Genomic DNA, 19,306 nt, shown 5'->3' on the forward strand with positions numbered 1-19,306 from the left:
CTGGCCACTGCCAGCCCAGTGGCCCGTGACTCGGGACCCCATCTCTGTAGCCACCAAACGGAAGCAGCAGCACTGTCAGAGTAAGAGAACCTGTGCCCGTGGCCCTCTGGGTGCCGTCTGTGTTCGTGGGACAAATGACTGACCCAGAGGCCACAGACCCCAGTGCCTCTGTGGCCAGGAGTGTCCTCAGCAGGGCTTGGGCTGCCCAGAGACTGTTGGCCAAATTTGTGTGTAAGGGTGGCCAAGTTGTCACGTGGGGATAAAGGGGGTAAGCCCAGTGTTGCCAAAGCCTCTACATTTTCAAAACAAGCTGGAGATCTAGATTTTATGTGCTTTTTCCTGACGTTTAAACACATTCAAAGTTTTTATTAGGAACTACGGCGCTAAGCAGAACTGACGTGCTGCACTTGGCTGCGTTTGGACCTCTGGCCTGGGTCCAGGCTTGTTAAACGAAAGAAGACAGACAGTCGCAGGAAGGGAGTGGCAGCCTGGGGAAGCCAGGGCCTGGGGATGCGGGACGGAGGCACCGATGGCAGATGCCAGAGAGCCAGCCTCCGAAGACAAAATGCCGCCTGGGCCCCAGGGACCAGCTCACCACAGATGCCGATGACCACATGGCGTCACAGTGGGCCAGCTGATGCTGCGAGACCCTCGGCCTGCGTGGCCTCTGTCCTCACCCCGAGCCAGGCTCGCTGCCAAGCTGCCCACCGGCCCCAGGGCCTGCACCTCACAGCCTTGGTCCACGGCCCTGTCTGATCTGGAGGTAGAAAACCAGGCCAGGCCGGGGGTGGGAGGCAGAGCCCTGGTGACCAAAGGCTGGTCCACACAGGCCGGAAATTCCTACTTGGGTCTGTTTCTGAGATGACAAGTATTGTTTTCTCTCAGAGTCAACTTGCTTAATGAGATTTCTCAACACCTGCATAGACCCACCGGGAAGGTGCAAGGTGTAACTAGGGTGATGCAGGGCAGAGAAACACTGAGGTTGAGGACAGAGTGGAAGCCCCCGGCGGTATCCTGAAGCGTGAATCAAACAGGTGGTCCCAGAGGCCGCCTGGGCCGCACCATGTGCAGGGAAGGAATTGGCCCTGGGCAGGTGGCTTTGTGGCTCTGAACACAGGGCTGCCTGTGTCCTTTAGAATCAGCAGGTCAGGTTCCCTCAGACAGGCTCCCAGCTGAGGACTTGCTGGTCAAAAGGCAGATCCATTTTAATTCTCCAAGGACCCTCCACGCTGCTTTCCACGGGGGCTGCCCCAGGCTGCATTCCCACCAGCAGTGCACGAGGGTCCCCTTTCTCCACGTCCTCTCCAGCTCTTGTTTCTGGATTTATTGATGGTGGCCATTCTGGCAGGTGTGAGGTGGTCTCTCATTGTGGTCTTAATTGCGTTTCTCTGATGATTAGTGACATCTTTTCATATGTCCATTGGCTGTATGTCCTCTTTGGAGAAGTGTCTATTCAGGTCCTCTGTCCATTATTTAATTTTTTTTTGGTTTTGAGTGTTGTGTTTTATAAATGTTGGATATTAATCCCTTATCAGATGTATCACTGGCAAGTGTGTTTTCTCATGCAGTGGGTTGACTTTTTATTTTGTTGATGATTTCCTTTGCTGGACAGAAGACTTGTTCATTTGATATGGTCCTATTTGTTTATTTTTTCTTCTACTTCCGTTGCCAGAGGAGACACAGCAGGAAAAATAGGGACGTGAGAGACATCTAGCTTTTACTGCCTGTGTTTTCTTCCAGGATTTTTACGCTTTTGAGTCTAACGGTTGAGTCTTTGATCTATTTTGAGTTATTTCTTGTGTGTGGTGTAAGAATGTGTCCGGGTTCACTTTTTGCACATATCTGTCCAATTTTCCCAACGCCATCTATTGAAGAGACCCCTTTACCCCACTGTGTGTGCGCCTCCTCTGTGACAGGCTAGTTGACCATAAAGTTGTGTTTTATTTCTGGGCTCAATTCTGTCCCACTGATATAAATGTCTGTTTTTATGGCAGTACTGTGCTGGGTTTTTGTTTTGTTTTTTTACTACTATGGCCTCATAGTTTTTGATATTAGGTAGCATGATTCCTCCAACTGTTCTTTCTCAAGATTGCTGTGATACTCATGGTCTTTTGTGGTTCCATATAAATTTTTGGAATATTCTAGTTCTGTGAAATACACCACTGGCACCCTGGCAGGCATTGTGTCGATCTGCGGATTGCCTGGAGCAGGAATACGGGCACTTGAACGATGTTACTTCTCCCACGGATGGGCTTCCACTTACTCGTATCTTCGGTTTCTTTCTTCAGTGTCATCATTTTCTGAGTACAGGTCTTTTTTTACCTCCATAATTAAATGTATTCCTATTTTAACTTTTAAAACTTTTATTTATTTACAGAGAGAGGGGAAGGGTGGGAGAGAGGGAAAGAAACATCAATGTGAGAGAGAAACATTGATTGGTTGCCTCTCATATGTGCCCTGACCAAGGATCGAACCTGAAACCCAGGCACGCGCCCTGGCAGGGAGTCAACCCAGCGACCAGTCACTTTGTGAGACAGTGCGCCCAGCCAACTAAGCCGCAATGGTCAGGGAAGTATATTACTTATCTTTATGTAATTGTAAATGGGATTATTTTCTTAGTTTTGCTTTCTGCTACTGCATTATTAGTGCATAAAATACAACTGATCTCCCGGTTTTTGTTTTGTGTCTTGCTACTTTACTAAATTCATTTATCAGCTCTAGTAGGGTTTTTTTGTGTGAAATCTTTAGGGTTCTCATCTGCAAATAATGAGTTTTACTTCCTTCTTTCCAATTCGGATGCCTTTTATTTCTTATCTGATGGCCGTGGCCCCAGTGCCACGTTGAATGCGAGAGGTGAACGTGGACATCCCTGTCTTGTTCCTGATCTCAAGGGGAACCTTGTGGTTCCTGCTCAGTGACATGCTGCAGGCAGGGGAGTTGGCATATGTGGCCTTTATTATGTTTAGGAATGTTCCCTCTACTCCCACTTTGCTGGGAGTTCTTCTCACAAGTGGGTGCTGGATCTTTTTTTGTTGTTGTTTTTTTTTGTTGTTTTTTTTTAATATACTTTATTGATTATACCATTACAGTTGTTCTATTCCCCCTTTCATTCCCTTCCCCCCCGCACACTCCCTCCCCCACCCTTCTCCCCCCCTTAGTTTATAACCACGTGTCTCAAGTTCTTTAGATTCTATATTTCCCCCACTATTCTCGCCCTCCCCCCTATCTATTTTCTACCTACCATCTATGCTATTTTCTGTGCCTTCTCCCCCCTTCTCCCCCTCCCACCCCCCTGTTTCTAACCCTCCATGTGTTCTTCATTTCTATGGTTCCACTCCTGATCTAGCTGTCCTCTTGGTTTGCTTTTGTTTTAGGTGTGGTTGTTAATAACTGTGTGTTTGCTGTCCTTTCACTGTTCATATTTTTCATCTTCTTTTTCTTATATAAGTCCCTTTAGCATTTCATATAATAAGGGCTTGGTGATGATGAACTCCTTGAACTTGACCTTATCTGAGAAGCACTTTATCTGTCCTTCCATTCTAAATGAAAGTTTTGCTGGATAAAGCAATCTTGGCTGTAGGTCTTTGGATTTCATGACTTGGAATACTTCTTTCCAGCCCCTTCTTGCCTGTAAGGTCTCTTTTGAGAAATCCGCTGACAGTCTGATGGGTACTCCTTTGTAGGTGACTGTCCCCTTATCCCTTGCTGCTTCTAGGATTCTCTCCTTCATTTTAGTCTTGGCTAATGTAATTATGATGTGCCTTGGTGTGTTCCTTCTTGGGTCCAACTTCTTTGGCACTCTCTGAGCTTCCTGGATTTCCTGGAAGTCTATTTCCTTTGCCAGACTGGGGAAGTTCTCCTTTATTATTTGTTCAAATAAGTTTTCCACTCGTGGCTGTTTCTTTCCCCCTTCTGGTACCCCTATAATCCGGATGTTGGAACGTTTAAAGATGTCCTGGAGGTTCCTAAGCCTCTCCTCATTTTTTTGAATTCTCATTTCTTCATTCCTTTCTGGTGGGATGTTTTGTTCTTCCTTCTGGTCCATTCCATTGATTTGAGTCCCAGTTTCCTTTCCATCACTATTGGTTTCCTGGACATCTCCCTTCATTTCAATTAGTTTAGCCTTCATATGTTCCTCTAATTTGTGACTATAATCTACCAGTTCTGTGAGCATCCTGATAAATAGTGTCTTGAATTGTGCTTCTGAGAGGCTGGCAATTTCTCGGTCGCTTAGAGTTATTGGCTCTGGGACTTTGAGTTCTTCTTGCACCATCTTTTGGGCTGTTCGTGCTTAGCAGGATCGGAGCCCTAAGGTTTTCACCAGAGCAGGGCAACTCAGTCGCTGGGTTGTGATGCTGTATGTGGGGGTGGGGTTAAAGAGAGACAATGGCATCCCGTCTGCCGCCTGGGCCCTCACCAGTGCCGCAGCTGCTGCCGTCACCGGGCCCACGCGTTTTGTCCCACGGCACGCGAGTGTGCCACCACCGTCAGCCCTCGCCCCCTGGGGCCTGCGCAGTCCGTCTCACTGTGCACGAATGTGCGCCCGTGGTCAGTCTGCCCCACACCCCAACTGGTTCCGGCTGCCTGCGTGCCTGGGTCAGGGCCCTGTCCTGCCCGACCCTGCTCGCTGCTGGCTCCGCCCCTCTTACCGTCCCCGTTGAATGGTTAGATGTAGTCGGACTTCCGTATAATTCAATTTTCTGTCCTTTGGTTGTGTCTTTGTTTCTCCAAACCTTTGTTGTATTCAAACTTGGTTGTGGGAGAAGGCAGTGTTTCCACCTATGCCTCCATCTTGGCGAAGTCCCTGGATCTTATCAAATGCTTTTTCTATGTCTGTTGACATACTAGTGTGGGTTCTGTCTCCCCCTTATGTATCGCCTATATTGGTTTGCAGATGGTCCGCCAACCTCGCATCCCCGGAATAACGCCCACTTGATCATGGTGTATGATCTCTTTATTTTTAAAGTTTTTAAGGATTGTATTGATTTACTTTTAGAGGAAGGGGAAAGGAGGGGAAAAGAGAGGGAGAGAAACATCGGTGTGTAGTTGGTTCTTGTGTGCCCCCAACTGGGGACCTGGCCTGCACCCCAGGCCTGTGCGCTGACTGGGAATCGAACATGCAACCACTCAGTTTGTAGGCTGGGACTCAATCCACTGGGCCACACCAGCCAGGGCTGTGTATGATCTTTTTAAGGTACTGCTGGATTTGGTTTCCTAATACTTCATTGAGGATTTTAGCATCTATGTTCATCAAGGATATTGGCCTATAATTTTCTTTGTACTGCCCTTTTCTGGTTTCGAATCAGGAGAATGCTGGCCCCGTAAGAACGTGGGAGCCTTCCCTCCTCTTATACTTTTTGGAATAGTTTGAGCAGCATAGGTGTTAGTTCTTGGAATGTTTGATAAAATTCACCTGTGAAGCCGTCCAGTCCAGCACTTTTGTTTGTTAGGAGTCTTTTGATTACTGCTTCAATTTCATTAGTTGCCATCAGTCTATTCAGATTTCCTTACTTGTCCTGACTCAGTCTGGAGAGACTGAGGGACTTGTCCTGACTCAGTCTGGGGAGATTGTACGTTTCTAGGAACATATCCATTTCGTCTAGACTGTCCAGTTTGTTGGTAGGCGCAGACCTTTGAGACTGGTCTTAGCGACACCTTTCTGGGTGTGTCTCCTCAGGAAAGTGGAACAGAAGGAAAAAATAACCAAATGGGACTATATCAAACTAAAAAGCTCCTGCAAAAACACAACACAAAACACAACCCACCAGTAAAATAAAAAAGACGACCAACTGAATGGGTGACAACCTGACTGATGAAAGGTTAGTATCTGAATGTGTGAGAACAGGAACAAGCACAAAGGATGCACAGACAAAACTAGAGGGGGTGGAAACGGGAGGGAGGCGGGGAGCACTGGGGGGAAGGGGCTGGGAGTAAGAGACAGAAGAATGTACTTGAACAACAATTAAAATTAAAAAATGTGAAAAGAAAAAAATGTATGAGAAATGTTCAAAGCCCTGGCTGGTGTAGCTCAGTGGGTTGAGCACGGGCCTGTGAACCAGACAATCACGGTTCGATTCCCAGTCAGGGCACATGCCTGGGTTGGAGGCCAGTTCCCAGCAGGGGACTCTGGAGAGGCAACCACACATTGATGTTTCTCTTCCTCTCTCCTTCCCTTCCCCTCTAAAGATAAATGAATAAAATAGTTAAAAAAAATGCTCAAAAAACCCCCACAAAAACCCCAACCCCCAAATAATCCTATTCAAAAATGGGCAGAAGACTTGAATAGGCATTGCTACAAACAGATGGCCAACCAACACATGGAAAGACGCTCAGCGTCACTCAATAGCATCAGGAAGATGCAGATTAAGACCCCAATGAGACAGCACCTCACACCTGTCAGAATGGCCGTCACCAAATAGGCAACACAGCACAAGTGCTGGCCAGGACGCAGAGGAAGGGGGCTCCTGTGCCCTGGGTGGGAACGCAGGCCCCGCAGCCACTGTGGGAACCAGTTGGGGGGGGTCCTCAGACGCTGGAAACAGGACTGCCGTGCACGCCGCAAGTGCACCCGTGGGCCCCTATCCAAAGAAACGGAAAGAAAACACACACACACACAGGAAATGGTAACAACTGGTGAACCTACATAAAAGAGAACAGTGGTTCTTGGCATTTTTCTATTGGTTACAAATTTTCAAAGCAAAAACCTGGGGAAATATTCTAAGTTTGTATCTATTTTGGCTTGGCTTAATTTCTCTTTGCACAGTAGCCTGATTCCTTTTCTGTTTCTGTTTTGTTTTGCTTTCCTTGCCTGCGAGCGTCTGGACTCTGGGCGGCTCAGCCTCCTCTGACCACGCAGGGCCGGGGGATGCGGGCCGTTGCAACGTCCAGCAGAGGGCAGCAGAGGGCAGCAGAGGGCAACTTTGCTCCACGAAGGGCGGGTCTCCACAGCCCTTACCTCGGCCAAGCACTGGAAAAGAAGACTTCACCTCCTGCCTTCTCAGAAGCAAAGTGGTCATCTCCATCCCTCTTGGGAAAGTGAAAAACCTCAGGCAGTCAGGGACTTCTGTCTTCCCAAGCTAAAACCTAGACATGACATGTGCATTCACACAGGACATTTCTGTTCTCCAGTCTTTGACAGTCACAGCCAAGGAGAGGCTGCGTCCACACAGGTGACACCTTCTTCCTTGACTCCTGCTTGCAAGACCACCCCCACCTGCCCACCCACCCATCTGCCCACCCTCCATCCATCCTGCCAGCCACCATTCCTCTGAGCTTGCCCAGCGGTTTCTACACGCTCACACTCTGCTTAAGAAAGTTCAGTGACTACCCGTCACCTCCAGTTTCCCTCAGACTTCAACATTTCCCGATGATCCGACTTCACTCTGCCCAAGAACTTCATTTCCCGTGGCCTCTAATGCAGGGTCCACCCTGACCGCACCACCCATCCTCCGGCCCGCTGCGCCCAGCCTCGCCCCTGCGCCTCTCCTCTCAGACACACCTGCGCTGGCAGTTGGGCCCAAGCCGCAGCCAGGAGCCCACAGTAGAGGGACTCCCAGCCGAGGCCTGCAGGCCCCGTGCACCATGGAGCCCGATGGCCTGGTTCCCATCTGGACTTGCATGGTCACGGCAAACGTCTTCCACAACGTGGACGTCACACAGCTTGAGGACGTGGCCTTAGCCACTTCAGAGGGGCCAGCAGAAACCACTCCTGGCTTCTTGCCACAACACCGTAGGTACGTCCCGCAGCACAAAACCACCTGAAATACTTGGTGTCCAAGCTCCTCGGCATGCAACACACTGATACTGTGTCGTTGTAAAACAGGTTGGTTTTACATGTGTGCTTATCAATGTATTAAAATAACAATTTAAAAATATTGTACACGTTGGCAGGATATCTTGTAGAAAGTAGCTAAATCCCCCCAGTGAGAAAAATGGCGTTTTTTACATTTTTGCAAATCTACTTTATTTCTGGCTTACTCCAAGAGAGCTGGACTCTCCTCTCTGCTTCCGTATTCAGTCTGTTCCCTCGCAGGCCATGGCACCCCGAGAAAACGCCACTGCACCTTGTGAGCACGGGCGCGGACGAGACAAAGGGCACGGGGGCTCCAGCGTGCAGACAGCTCGACCCCTAGGGTCCCGGCTCCGGGCGGAACCACCGGCTCTGCTCTCTACCCCTCCCTTCCACCTCCCCACCCAGTCCCCCAACACACACCCTAGCTCCACACTGAAACTCTGGGGTAACTGACACTGAGTTACCCCAACTATGTTTCCTCAACTCGACTGTAACCTTCTGAAGCTGCACACGGTTCCCAGAGAATGGGGATTTGTCATTGTCTTGCCCACATTAGACAATGTGCTATTCAAACACCCCCCTTCCTCCCCGACCCTCCCCTACACACGTGTGCACACACGCACGGGAGTCCTCTCTGGGAACACGGAAGAGGGGCTACAAATCTACCCCTGACCCACACAAAGTGAGCCTGTCCCCGCTGCTTCCGCTTAGTCGGAAAAACTTCTCTCGGTCAGAGCCACAGCTCCATACCCTCTGCTGATTCTCCCCACAAAGGGGCACCGGGGACAGCCGTGACACGGGGCCCCATCGCCTGTGCGCACAGCAGACAGCTCCTCCACACCCAGCCCACCCCTGCCCTCTCCTCCCGCAGGTGGGCGGGAAGAGGACCCCTTCTTCTAGCCCAGGAAGACCCTGAGCCTCACTCCTCCTCAGCAATCCTCCCTTTCCCTACAAGGGGGCTGACCCACTCTGGGCTGTTTCATTTATTTAAAAACAGACCATGTTTACTGATTTTAGAGAGGGAAACATTGACTGGTTGCCTCCCACACGCACCCCGACCAAGGACTGAACCTGCGACTTTTTGGTGTTTGGGACCGTGCTCCAAGCGACTGAGCCTCGGGCCAGGGCACGCTCTGGGCTGCTGCACAGCTTACCTCCCCAACCCCCACCACTCCCCCGAAACTCTGCACAGGTGCAGGTTAAGTCTCCTCGGAGGTCACTGAGAAACTGTCACAATGAGTTTGGGTTCTTGTCTCCTGATACAAAGTAATTTGGACCCGGGATGACAAAAGCAAAGGTGGATGTACTGGGACTCTGCCCAGGGCAGGAATGCTGAGGGTCCCAGGGCCTGCGCCCTGAAGGTGGGGCTGAGGGGAGGTAAGGCTCAGGAACCCAGGAGTCCCTGGGGCTTGCCAATCGGGAAGCAGACTGGCAGGCTCCTCCTCTGTTGGTACACTGATGTTCCAGGATGGCTAGGTCAGCAGACCAGAGCAAAGCAGTCTGGGAACGTTCAGTACGGATTATGGGATGCAGGAAGGGACTCTCCTGACCAGGTACTGGGCTTGTCTCTGTTGGTGGCCTGGCTTTAGAACTGATGATCAAACTGAAAAGAAGCCAGGGCAGCTCCCGGCCATTGTTTCATAGCTGCCTACCGATGCCGCTGTAGCTCTGGCTGACATGCCGAATTGGATGAAGCGGGTTTGGGGAACACTTTATCCTGCCTGTTCCAAGCCCAGAGGCCGTGGAATTCAGCCCCGTTCTGCTGGGGCGGGATCCTCTCCCCGCCTGCCAGGCCGCCTCCTTCCACCTCCTTCCACCTGCACGCTGGCTTGGCGCCCAGGGACCTGGGGCTCGTTCTGGAAATCGCCCACAGGTCTCCACCAACCTCTCTAGTTAATAGTGCTGGGACTGCCTATTTTAAAGTTGCTAAAAGAGAGTAAATCTTTAACATTCTCGCCTCAGGAAAAGGAAATGGGGTAGCTACATGTGATGACAGATGGTAACTAGACTTACATTTACCAAAAGAGACACAAGACACAAGAAACATTGTTCACGGGACAATGACACCTCAGTCCCCTTCAAAGTAGGCACCTTGAGACCTCACACGGTTCTTCCAATCACCACCAGCTGCCCCATTGTATTTTCCTGAATCTCACTGATAGTCTCAAATCTCTCCCTTTTCAAGGTCATTTAGGTTTGGGGAAAAGCTAGAAGTCACAGGGCGCCAAATCTGGGCTGTAGGGGGCTGAGTCACCTGGGTGATTTGATGTTTCACCAAAGAACCTCTGCACCAGACGTGATGCGTGAGTGGACGTGATGCGTGAGTGGGCGTGTTGTGGTGAAGCTGCCAATCAGCAGTCACCCTCAGCTCGGCTGTTTTCATCATATTGCATCTCTCCACGGAGGAAAAATGTTCAGGTAGTGCTCCATATTAACTGTTTGGCCTGGAGGGGTGTAGTCGTGATGGGCAACACCGTTCCAGTCAAAAAACAGTTAACATGCTCTTGATCTTTTGACCTTGTCTCGCCTTCCTCAGACGTGGAGAACCAGGTGACGTCCATTGAGACGACTGGACTTTGTTTCCAGGTCACAGCTGTAGACTGAGGATTCATCTCCGGTTATGACCTTCCTGAGGAAATCAGGCTCATCGCTGGCGGTTCGAATCAAGTCCTTAGCAACTGCCGCACGATGTTCGTTCTGCTCTGGTAGCAGAAGCTGCGGAACGAGTTCTGCCGTGACACATTTCAGGCCAAGATCCTGTGTCAAAATCTGGGACACAGTAGTTTGTGGATCCCCAGATCAGCTTCCAGTTCTTGCACTGTCGGTCACCGGCCTTGGCTGGTGGCAGCCCGAACACACTCAGCATCCTCAGGGGTTCTGCTTGCTGCAGGCCTCCCAGAACCTGGGTCACTCCCAACAGATTCTCGACCGTCTTGGAAGCGTTTGTGCCACATTTTACTTGTGCTGCACTCACTGCGTCGTCCCCGAAGACCTTCTGAATGATCCGAATAGTTTCTGCAGATGAATGTTCAAGCTTAACGCAAAATTTGATGCAGACTCATTGCTCTACTCGCTCAGTCATTTTGAATGCAATGTTTTATATCTGAAATGAACATGTTACATGTCAATTATAGCTCAGAAAATATAGGAATATCGTCTAGGCCAAAGGTCCTTTGTCCTGGATTACACTGCATGATACAAATAGAAAATAAAATAGCACTGGCTGTGTACACAAAAACTGCTTTTTTATTTTTAGGGTAAGTATATAACTATGGTAAGGCCTAGTGCCTTCGTGTTCCCCTTGGGTCCAGAGACCATAGTCCCTTCTTTTGCGGGCACTGCAGATCCCAACCGGGAAACCGGGTAACCTGCAGCCGGGACCCCCACAGCAAATGCTGCGGGCCCGGGGCGCCAGCACGCTCCGTGGCGTCACAATTAAGTGGAGACTTGGGCGGCGTGTTTTCCTTCCAGTGTGGAACGGAATACACGCGCCACGGCCACCTGCCCTGCCTGCAGGGCACCGAGTGTGGTTGGCCCCCTTGGACTTGGGTGCCGGGGCCCGATTCCGCGCGGTGGCCGGGCGGGCCCACGGTTCCCACGGGGCTGAGAGGTTGGGGGGTGGGGAGGCCACAGGAGCGGGAACTGGGCTCCGGCTCCTTCCGCTCCGCGTCCCTGGTGAGGTGGCCGTGGCCACAGCGCCAGCCACCGGGACCCCGCGCGAGTGGAGCGCGGAGCCGAGGGCGGGACACGCCACCGCCCCTCCCCGCCGGGGCGGGCCATCGTCCCGGCGCGGCTAGGCCGCCATGACGGGCCCTCTGCTGCAGAGCCTGGGGCAATGGTGGCGCCGTTACAAGTACCGATTCGTACCTTGGATCGCGCTGAACCTAAGCCGCAACCCCAGGTGAGGAGACGAGGCGGCGGCTCCGGGCTTCTTCCTTCGGCTGGGAAACGCCACCGCGGCCGCGGGACTGGACACAGGCGGGCCCGCCGTGGGGTGGGAGCCTCGCGCGGGCGGAGCTTCCGGCGGCCCAGGGGCTTGGCGCCGCGAGGCGGTGGTGGGTGGAGCCCGAGATAGGCTGGGGCCTGGGTGGGCGTGGCCAAAGCGGGCCTACCCTTAAGTAGGCGGGGCCTTCCGGCGGCCGGAGGGCCTGGCGCTGCAAGCTCGTTGTGGGTGGGGCTGGTGGTGGGCGGGACAGAGTGGGCGGGGCCGCGGCTGAGGCTGCGGGTGTCGGAGGCGGGTCGGGGGCCCGACCCTGGCGTGGGTCTGTAGGTGGGCGGGGCCTGGGGCCTTTTTCCCGTCGCACCCTGCGCTGACCGGCCGGAGTCGTCGGGGTCGCCCGTGGGCACCGCGCGCGTGGTCCGCCTGGCCGTCCGCGCTGGTGGGCTGCGGGTCTGAGTGAAATGGAGCGACGTTTGAGAAAGAAGAGAGCGCGGACAGCGGGAGGGCGCGCAGCTCTCTCTTCGCCGGCGCAGAGTTAGGAGCTTGGAACCCCTTAGAAAAGCCGAAGCGGGCTTAGTCTTTACGGTGCCAGCAACCCAGCCCGGCGCGGCGAGAAACCGCTTGGGGTGCGAGAGAAAGGACAGTGGGGGAGGGGGGCGGGAGGGGGGCGGGAGGGGGGCGGGAGGGGGGCGGGAGGGGGGCGGGAGGGGGGCGGGGGAGGGGCCGGCTCCGGCGAGGGAACAGCTGGTGGCGGGCAGCGCCACGTGAGGTCCACGAAAGCAGGCGATAACCAGAGTGTTCAGACGCGCCCTTAGCTTCCTTGTTGTGCAGAAGTAAACATTTTACTATTATGGAGATGAACTGATGCAGTCATTAAGGAAGTACTCGTGGAAGAGAATGTGACAAGTTGTATACCGTTCCCTTAAATTTGTGTTTGAAACTACAGGCCTAGAAAGAGCCCACTACATGGGCGGGTTCTCACGGCGACCTTCGCGGGTGGCCGTGGGCGCTGCCTCTGCCCCTCTCCCTCGTCCCCCACCTCGCCCCTCACTGAGGTTAGGACCTGGGGCGAGTGTCTCATCGTGCTTCCGTTTCTTTGTCTGGGAAATGGAGACAAGGAACGCAAGGCCCCAACCGCCTTTGGCACACACCGGGCCTTTCCATAAATTTGGCTGTTGTAAACTTGGTGGGTATTATTGGAGGTTAGGTAACACGGCCCCCAGACGACTCTCCTCTGAGTTTCCCCGCCCTTCAAACACGAGAGAGTAATCTTCCTGAAGGCCCAGAAGGCATCCACACAGGCTGGCTTTTATCACTGAACGGGAGTGAGTAGAAACCTTTGCCATTTTCAGGACCCTCCGATATGTTCCAGAGGAACTTAAAGACAAAGTTATCTCAGACGAAGACGTCCTAGACACATTACTGAGGGTTTTCCAGGCTCTGCTCGTCAACGATTTCTATAAACAGTCAGGTACCTTGACTGTGCTGCCGGAGGCTGTGCAATCCAAGTATCAAGACCTGCTATCAGCCCAGCCTCCAAGGGTGAGCCTGCCTGAATGCAGACACCATCAGGGACGGACCTTTAGACCAGAAGAAATCCTGTATCAGACGCTGGGTTTCAGCGTCGCCTGTGCAACTAGCTCACTGGTCTCTGCCGGAAGAGGCGTCTTCGTTACTAGAGGATGGGCACCGAGAGGCGCAGTTGTATCCATGTACCCTGGTAATGGCCCAAGTAGTACTTTGCCAAGGGTTTGTTATATAAATATAAGTTCAAAACAACCAAAACAAAACACCTGACCTTCGGATCGCAGAGTAAAGGGTTGAACTGCAAACTCAGATGTCCACAGATTTTTAAATCCTGATTTGGAGATTAACTGTTTGTAGATTATCTGATGTGTTAGAAAGTACCCATAAGTATTTGTTGGGATAAATGCATGTTTTTCTTATGAGGAAATGTTTCTAGTGAATTTAGGAAAATAAGGTATGGTCTGCTTTGATCAGACTTAATACTCAGAAAGCACTAGCGAATAAATCAGTTTGGCTTAGATAATTGATAACTAAAGCTAAAAATGATATGGGTTAAAACAGGAGAGAATTTAATCCTGTAAATCACCAAATAAAGACATTCCTGCCATTGCTACACTTAGAAACCATAGCAGCTTCTTTGCACAAAGTAATGAACTAGAATGCTCAAATATGTCATTTGTTAAACTAACATATTACTTGGTATAATGGAAAATATATGTGTATATTTAAGTCAAATAGAACTATATTTCCAAAAAGTCCTTTCAAGATTTCCTAATTCTCATCCCTAAGCAAGGGTGTCTCAATTTCTTTCTGTACAATTAACTCTGTAAAGACTAAACAGAACAAGCCAGCAACAAATTCATATTCAAATGTACAGAACAGGTAACATGCCTGGAACCTAAAAGGCGCACAGCACATGCAGCCTCCCCTCCCACTGCAGCCCCCCAGAGTGGACACGGCTGAGTGCAGACCCCTTCCTCCCACGCGTGCCTGCAGTATTCAGCCAGCTGCCAGCAAAGACATTTCCTGAGTGACGTGTTGACAGACATCTGGCCACACTTTACTCAAACACACTGGCACACACACCACAACTCTGTGGAGCAGAGCCTGAAACGTGTTCGCATTTTTGCCAACCAAGTTGATTTCTTTAGCTGTGTGGGCACGTGGGTCCTGTGCTCTGTCTGCTCTTGGGCACGTTTAAAGGGGGAAAGAGCTGAAGAGAATGTGATGGTCTGGATTGGAGGTAAGAGATTTTTTAAAAAGCCAGAAGTTAAAACAAATTTGTGCATGTTGTGACTGTGTTCCAGAGAAAGGTCCTTAAGGTGTGTGCGATTTTTGCGTGTTGCTGTAATGTCTGTCTTGTTGTGTAACAGGTACAGTGTATCAGAAATACGACCCAGTCTTTTTCCAGTCCATTGGGAATCCGTTTATTTTTAGATGCTTGGATGGCATACTCATTGATGGAAATGACAAAGGAATATCCAAGGTCGTGTACAGGTGAGGTGGTGCCCATGCTCAGATTTAATCACGGGAGACACAGGCACGGCATGATGACTGTGGCCACTGGCCTTGGCAGTCCTGTTGATGAGACTGTTTTCTTGAGGAGAAATTGCCCGTTTCCAGGCAATTTCTGGAAGTCTGCAGGCCTGATTCTGTAGAGCTGAATTTTAAGGCCCAAAGCAGACTCCCCTGGCTGGTACTTCCACCTGTTTTAGATCTTGTGCTGGAAGGGATCGCCTTGGCCCTTTACAAATGAGCGATAGCACCTGGCTGACGGCAGACGTTCAGAACCCACTGGCTGTCGGGCAATACGTCAACAACTGTTCAAACGGTGAGTTGGCTTCGTGGGGCCGGGAGACCGACCGAGAACAGCCGTGTGACGGAGTGCCTTCGGACCCTTCACTTCCATGGCTTGTTTTTGTTCTATTCCCTTTCTTACGTCTCCTATTAGAAATTATAGTTCCTTGATCCGAACTTCGTTTTTTACAGCTTTATTGATATAATTCAAATACCAGACAATCCACCCATTTAAAGTGTGTAATTCACAGAGTTGTTCGACCATCGTCACAATCCACTTTGTCATAGAAGTCGATTCCCATTTCCTTCTGAACCCCCCCCCCCCCCCCCTCTGCGGCAACCACCGATCTGCTTTCTGCCGCGGGGGGTCTGTCTGTCCTGGGTGCCTCGTGGCCAGAATGTAGAGCTGGCATCTCAGCGATTCGGAACCGTAACCCCCTGAGGCAAACCGCAGAGACCGAAGTCGGGGAAACTGATAGCATTCCCTGGGCTTCACCTAATTCACCGGTTTGGTTCTGCAGTAAATATTTGTGGTGGATAACTGCCCTTGTAACCACTGCTATCGTCATTTTTTCGTGGTTAACTCAGAGATGCTGTGGTCTGTACCTCAGAATGGCCTTGTAGCTGAACCCCGGGACTGGCCGCCCCTTCTGGGCGCTCGGTCTGGGAGTCGCTTACCTTCCTGGGGCTGCGCTGCCCCAGGGTGAGAGTTCGAGCGTCCGGCTGTGCCTGGCACAGGCTTGGGCGTTTGGAAGGCAGGGACTCGAGCACCTGACTTTTCTACTTCCCCTCTAACCTTTTGAGCCTGTTTCCTGATCCTCAAAAAATGAATTTAAAAGCACAGATAGCCCTGTCTGGTGTGGCTCCGTGGATTGGGCACCGGCCTGCAAACCAAAAGGGTTAGCGGTTCACTTCTGGTCAGGGCACACGCCCAGGTTGTAGCCAGGTCCCCAGTGGGGGGCCTCTGAGAGGCAACCACACGTTGATGTGTCTCTCCCTCTTTCTCTCCATCCCGTCCCCTCTCTCTAAAAATAAATAAATCTTTTTTAAAGCATACACGCACACACATACATGTGATGTTTTGTATGTGCAAAGCCTACTCTGAGCATGCTCTGATCACGGGGAAGTCTGTACGTCAAGTGCCGTAACTCGGCACCGTTTTCTGTGCACTTGCACAGTACACGCTCGGCTTCTAAACGCAGTGCCCTTGTCCCCAGAAAGACCTGCCAACGTCTGTTACCAGGAGCTGGACGTGCCCACGGCGTTCCCCGTGGAGCTGAAGCAGTACCTCCCGAATGTCGCCTATGGCTGCGACCAGCAAAGGTTTGTCTTCTTGGGGAGCCTGGCCCCGCTCCAGCCTTAGGGTGCGCCTAACAAACATCTCTATCTGAAAGAAGCTATATAACATTCAGGGTGAGGGTTTCTAGGGGGAAATTACAACTTAGACGTTCATGTCCGTCTTTCCTACCGACGAGTCCTTCAGAAACACTCTCACCCCAGTCCCTGGAAGGGTCACACACCTGATGTGAGCGCGCCTGGTTCCCACACTGCCACCTCCACCCGTTCCGCTGTGAGATTTGAAACTTGTGGGAAAACAAGAGTAAGCCGGACATACTTAAATCACAGAATACAATTTAAAAAAACAGTGAAAAAATATTCGAGATTGACATTCCTATTGTTGCATTAATTTTTGGTGCAGTGTGCTGAGAAGACTCAAGCAACAGCTTTAATGGGTGGGCCCGCGGGGCTCTGCCCTCTTCTCACCATGTCCCCGAGCTGCCAGGTGCCAGCAAACTCCATTGCGAGGGGTCCTAGTCAACTGTGCTTTAAACACCAAGCTGTTTGAAACCCAGACCACTCCCTGCACGTGAGACCTGGTGACCATTCGCTGAGTGTGTGTGTACGGGACAACCAGGCTTTTAGCCGTTGGGGCACAACAGCCGTCCCACGGGCCTGGGGGACATGGAGTGAGCGGGGGCATCGAGGACGACAGTCTTGTCGAGTCCGTGGAAAGTCCTTTCCATCCAGTTAATTCTAAGCGGTTTCCAGCTCTGCAGAATTCGAAGACACCAGTTAGTTTCGAGTGTTAAACTATAGTGGCTGTCGCTTCGCAGTGCCTCTGGCGCCAGTCTCAAGGACCTAGACACGGCATGGCCAGCTCCGCGCGCTCACCAACCTGCCGTCTCTCCACGTGATACCGAGTAGACACGGTCCGCTGGTCCGCTTTTAAACGCCCTCTCGGGGCCAAGAGCGATGGCCTCATGGACGTCATGTGCAGGAACGTAGGGGACAGTACGGGGTGCAACTAGCATGACATCGACGAAGCCCACAGTGGCTGGATGAACACACGTGCTGGTGTGTGCCCATCCCGGTAACATGCGTGTTGTCGTTCGCAGCCCCCTGCGGTGTGTGGTCCTCGTCGCGCTGAGGGACATCAGACAAGGAGAGGAGCTCCTTTCCAACTACTACACGGTCGTCGGCTGACTCCGGAGGGGGAGGCAGCCGGAGCCAGCGCCCCTGGTGGTCCTCCCCGAGTCCCCCGTGCAGAGCCCGGTGTTGAGAGCTAATCGGAGCAGGAACTTTTTATTTTTGCTGATACTTTGTTTCAAGTCCATGATAAAAACTGTTGGCTGCATTACAATTTCAAATTTCCTATGCAATTCCAATTTTATTTCATTTTCAACTAAATACACAGCAGCTTATTAAAGCCTACTGCCTGAAATTATAATTTCAGTGTTTCTTTCATTTATTTATCTGTGGTGCTTTATAAGATTTCAGCCACATCTCCAGCAGTTCTTTTACTGTTGATGTGTATGAACTTCTGTAAAAATTTTTACAGAATAAGGCCAAACATGTTTGTGTTGCACAGATTAGCTGGAGTTTGCCTGTGTAGGCGTGTGTCTGAAATTTAAAGACTGCTTTAGCTGAAGGAGAAACCCGGGGACGGGCCCCTTTACTATCTTTGCATCATCTGAACATTTGTCACACACACACAGTTTACAACAGCACCTGGGGGGGTCCCTGGGCAGGGAAGTTCTGTGAAGCCAGTGGTGGCGGGCACACCCAGCCTTCCGCTTGTTGCCCTGCGGGAGGCTCATCATTGCCTGCACCCCCCCTGCACCTGCAGAGGAGGGCTTTCTGGGGCGATCTCTGCAGGGCTGGACCCCCGGGCCATCCGGGTTCTCCTCGGTGGACCCAATGTGTCCTGGGGCAGCCTGCAGCCTGGCCCTCCAGTGACGGAGGGTGAATGAGCCCCCCTGGCCCTGAGGCCACTGTTTCCAGAGGGTTCTCTCAGTAATAACGGCTTTGCTCTCCATCAGCCAGAGTGCCTGCATCCGACTGTTCCCAACTCAGCAAGGCCGAGGGCGCTGCTCCGTCCTGGGCCCTCACACCCCGGCATGGAGCCCGCGTGGCCAGGCGCTCACCCCCTCCCTGCTCCCCGGCAGCACCCGTCTGTGGTGGTTCTGATAACCTCCTGCTCCCTCCAGAGCAGGTCCCTGGGTGGTCACTGGGTGCAGCTCTCACAGAGGTGTGGAGTCAGCTCTTGCCCTGCCTTCGTGGGAGAGTCCACTTAGCCCTCCGGTGCTGGGTAAGGCTGCGTCCTTCGCACACTCGCACATGCACTGTGCCCCACCCAGCCACACCTGCCCCAGGACACATGTGCACAGCCTCCTTGCCTGCCAGTCTTCCGAGTCGCCACAGAGCTCATCCCTGCGTCACCTCACCTGCCACCCCTACTGAAATTTCAGTTCCCAACTGCCACCACGACACCCGCCCCCCCGCCCCGGAGTGTCCCTGTTCCAATTCCCTCTTTCTCCCTGGGGCATTTACATGTGCAGACACAGACAGCCACGAGACGCTCTCATGATTCTTCTCAGACTCGTGTGTCACCAAGACCCTGTGACACCAGGGGGACCCAGCCTGCGAAAAAGCCCAACCCTTGTGGAGCGGAGCCTGGTGCCCTGATCTGGGCAAGAGCCCGGACACCGGCTCCCACGGGCACGCCGAGCGGGCAGGTGGGCCGACGTGTTGGAGAGCGAAGAGTTACAATGTCAACGTCTTCTGGTGTCAGCAGTAGTCCAGAAAAACATGCCTATTACAGAGGTCAAACATGGTAAATGTTAGTTTTCTATCTGAGCTCTTTATACTGCTCTTTGAATGTTTAAAAGTTTTATTTTGAAAAAGTGGGGGAAAGTCACCGACCTCAGAGTGACCCCACGCCCTCGAACACTTACTGAAGGTCCCCACCC

At 51.9% G+C, this 19,306-nt stretch overlaps 1 protein-coding gene across 2 annotated transcripts; it reads left to right on the forward strand.

Annotated features, from left to right (window-relative positions):
• Positions 1-11,541: 11,541 nt before the first annotated feature.
• SETD9 (SET domain containing 9) lies at positions 11,542-17,781 on the forward strand. Of its 2 annotated transcripts, none has more exons than XM_037038507.1 (6): positions 11,542-11,693; positions 13,085-13,452; positions 14,633-14,756; positions 14,975-15,090; positions 16,274-16,379; positions 17,453-17,781. In XM_037038507.1, the coding sequence occupies exons 1-6, from the start codon at positions 11,596-11,598 to the stop codon at positions 17,538-17,540; spliced, it is 900 nt and encodes a 299-aa protein (XP_036894402.1). In that variant the 5' UTR covers positions 11,542-11,595; the 3' UTR covers positions 17,541-17,781. The 2 variants fall into 2 exon arrangements, with proteins under 2 accessions (XP_036894402.1, XP_036894403.1); XM_037038508.1 differs by having other exon boundaries at positions 16,278-16,379; positions 17,453-17,539.
• The last annotated feature ends 1,525 nt before the right edge of the window (positions 17,782-19,306 follow it).

This window comes from Sturnira hondurensis, unplaced genomic scaffold (assembly GCF_014824575.4).
Source record: "Sturnira hondurensis isolate 20B ecotype Veracruz unplaced genomic scaffold, ASM1482457v3 Scaffold0024400, whole genome shotgun sequence".
Taxonomy (NCBI): domain Eukaryota; kingdom Metazoa; phylum Chordata; class Mammalia; order Chiroptera; family Phyllostomidae; genus Sturnira; species Sturnira hondurensis.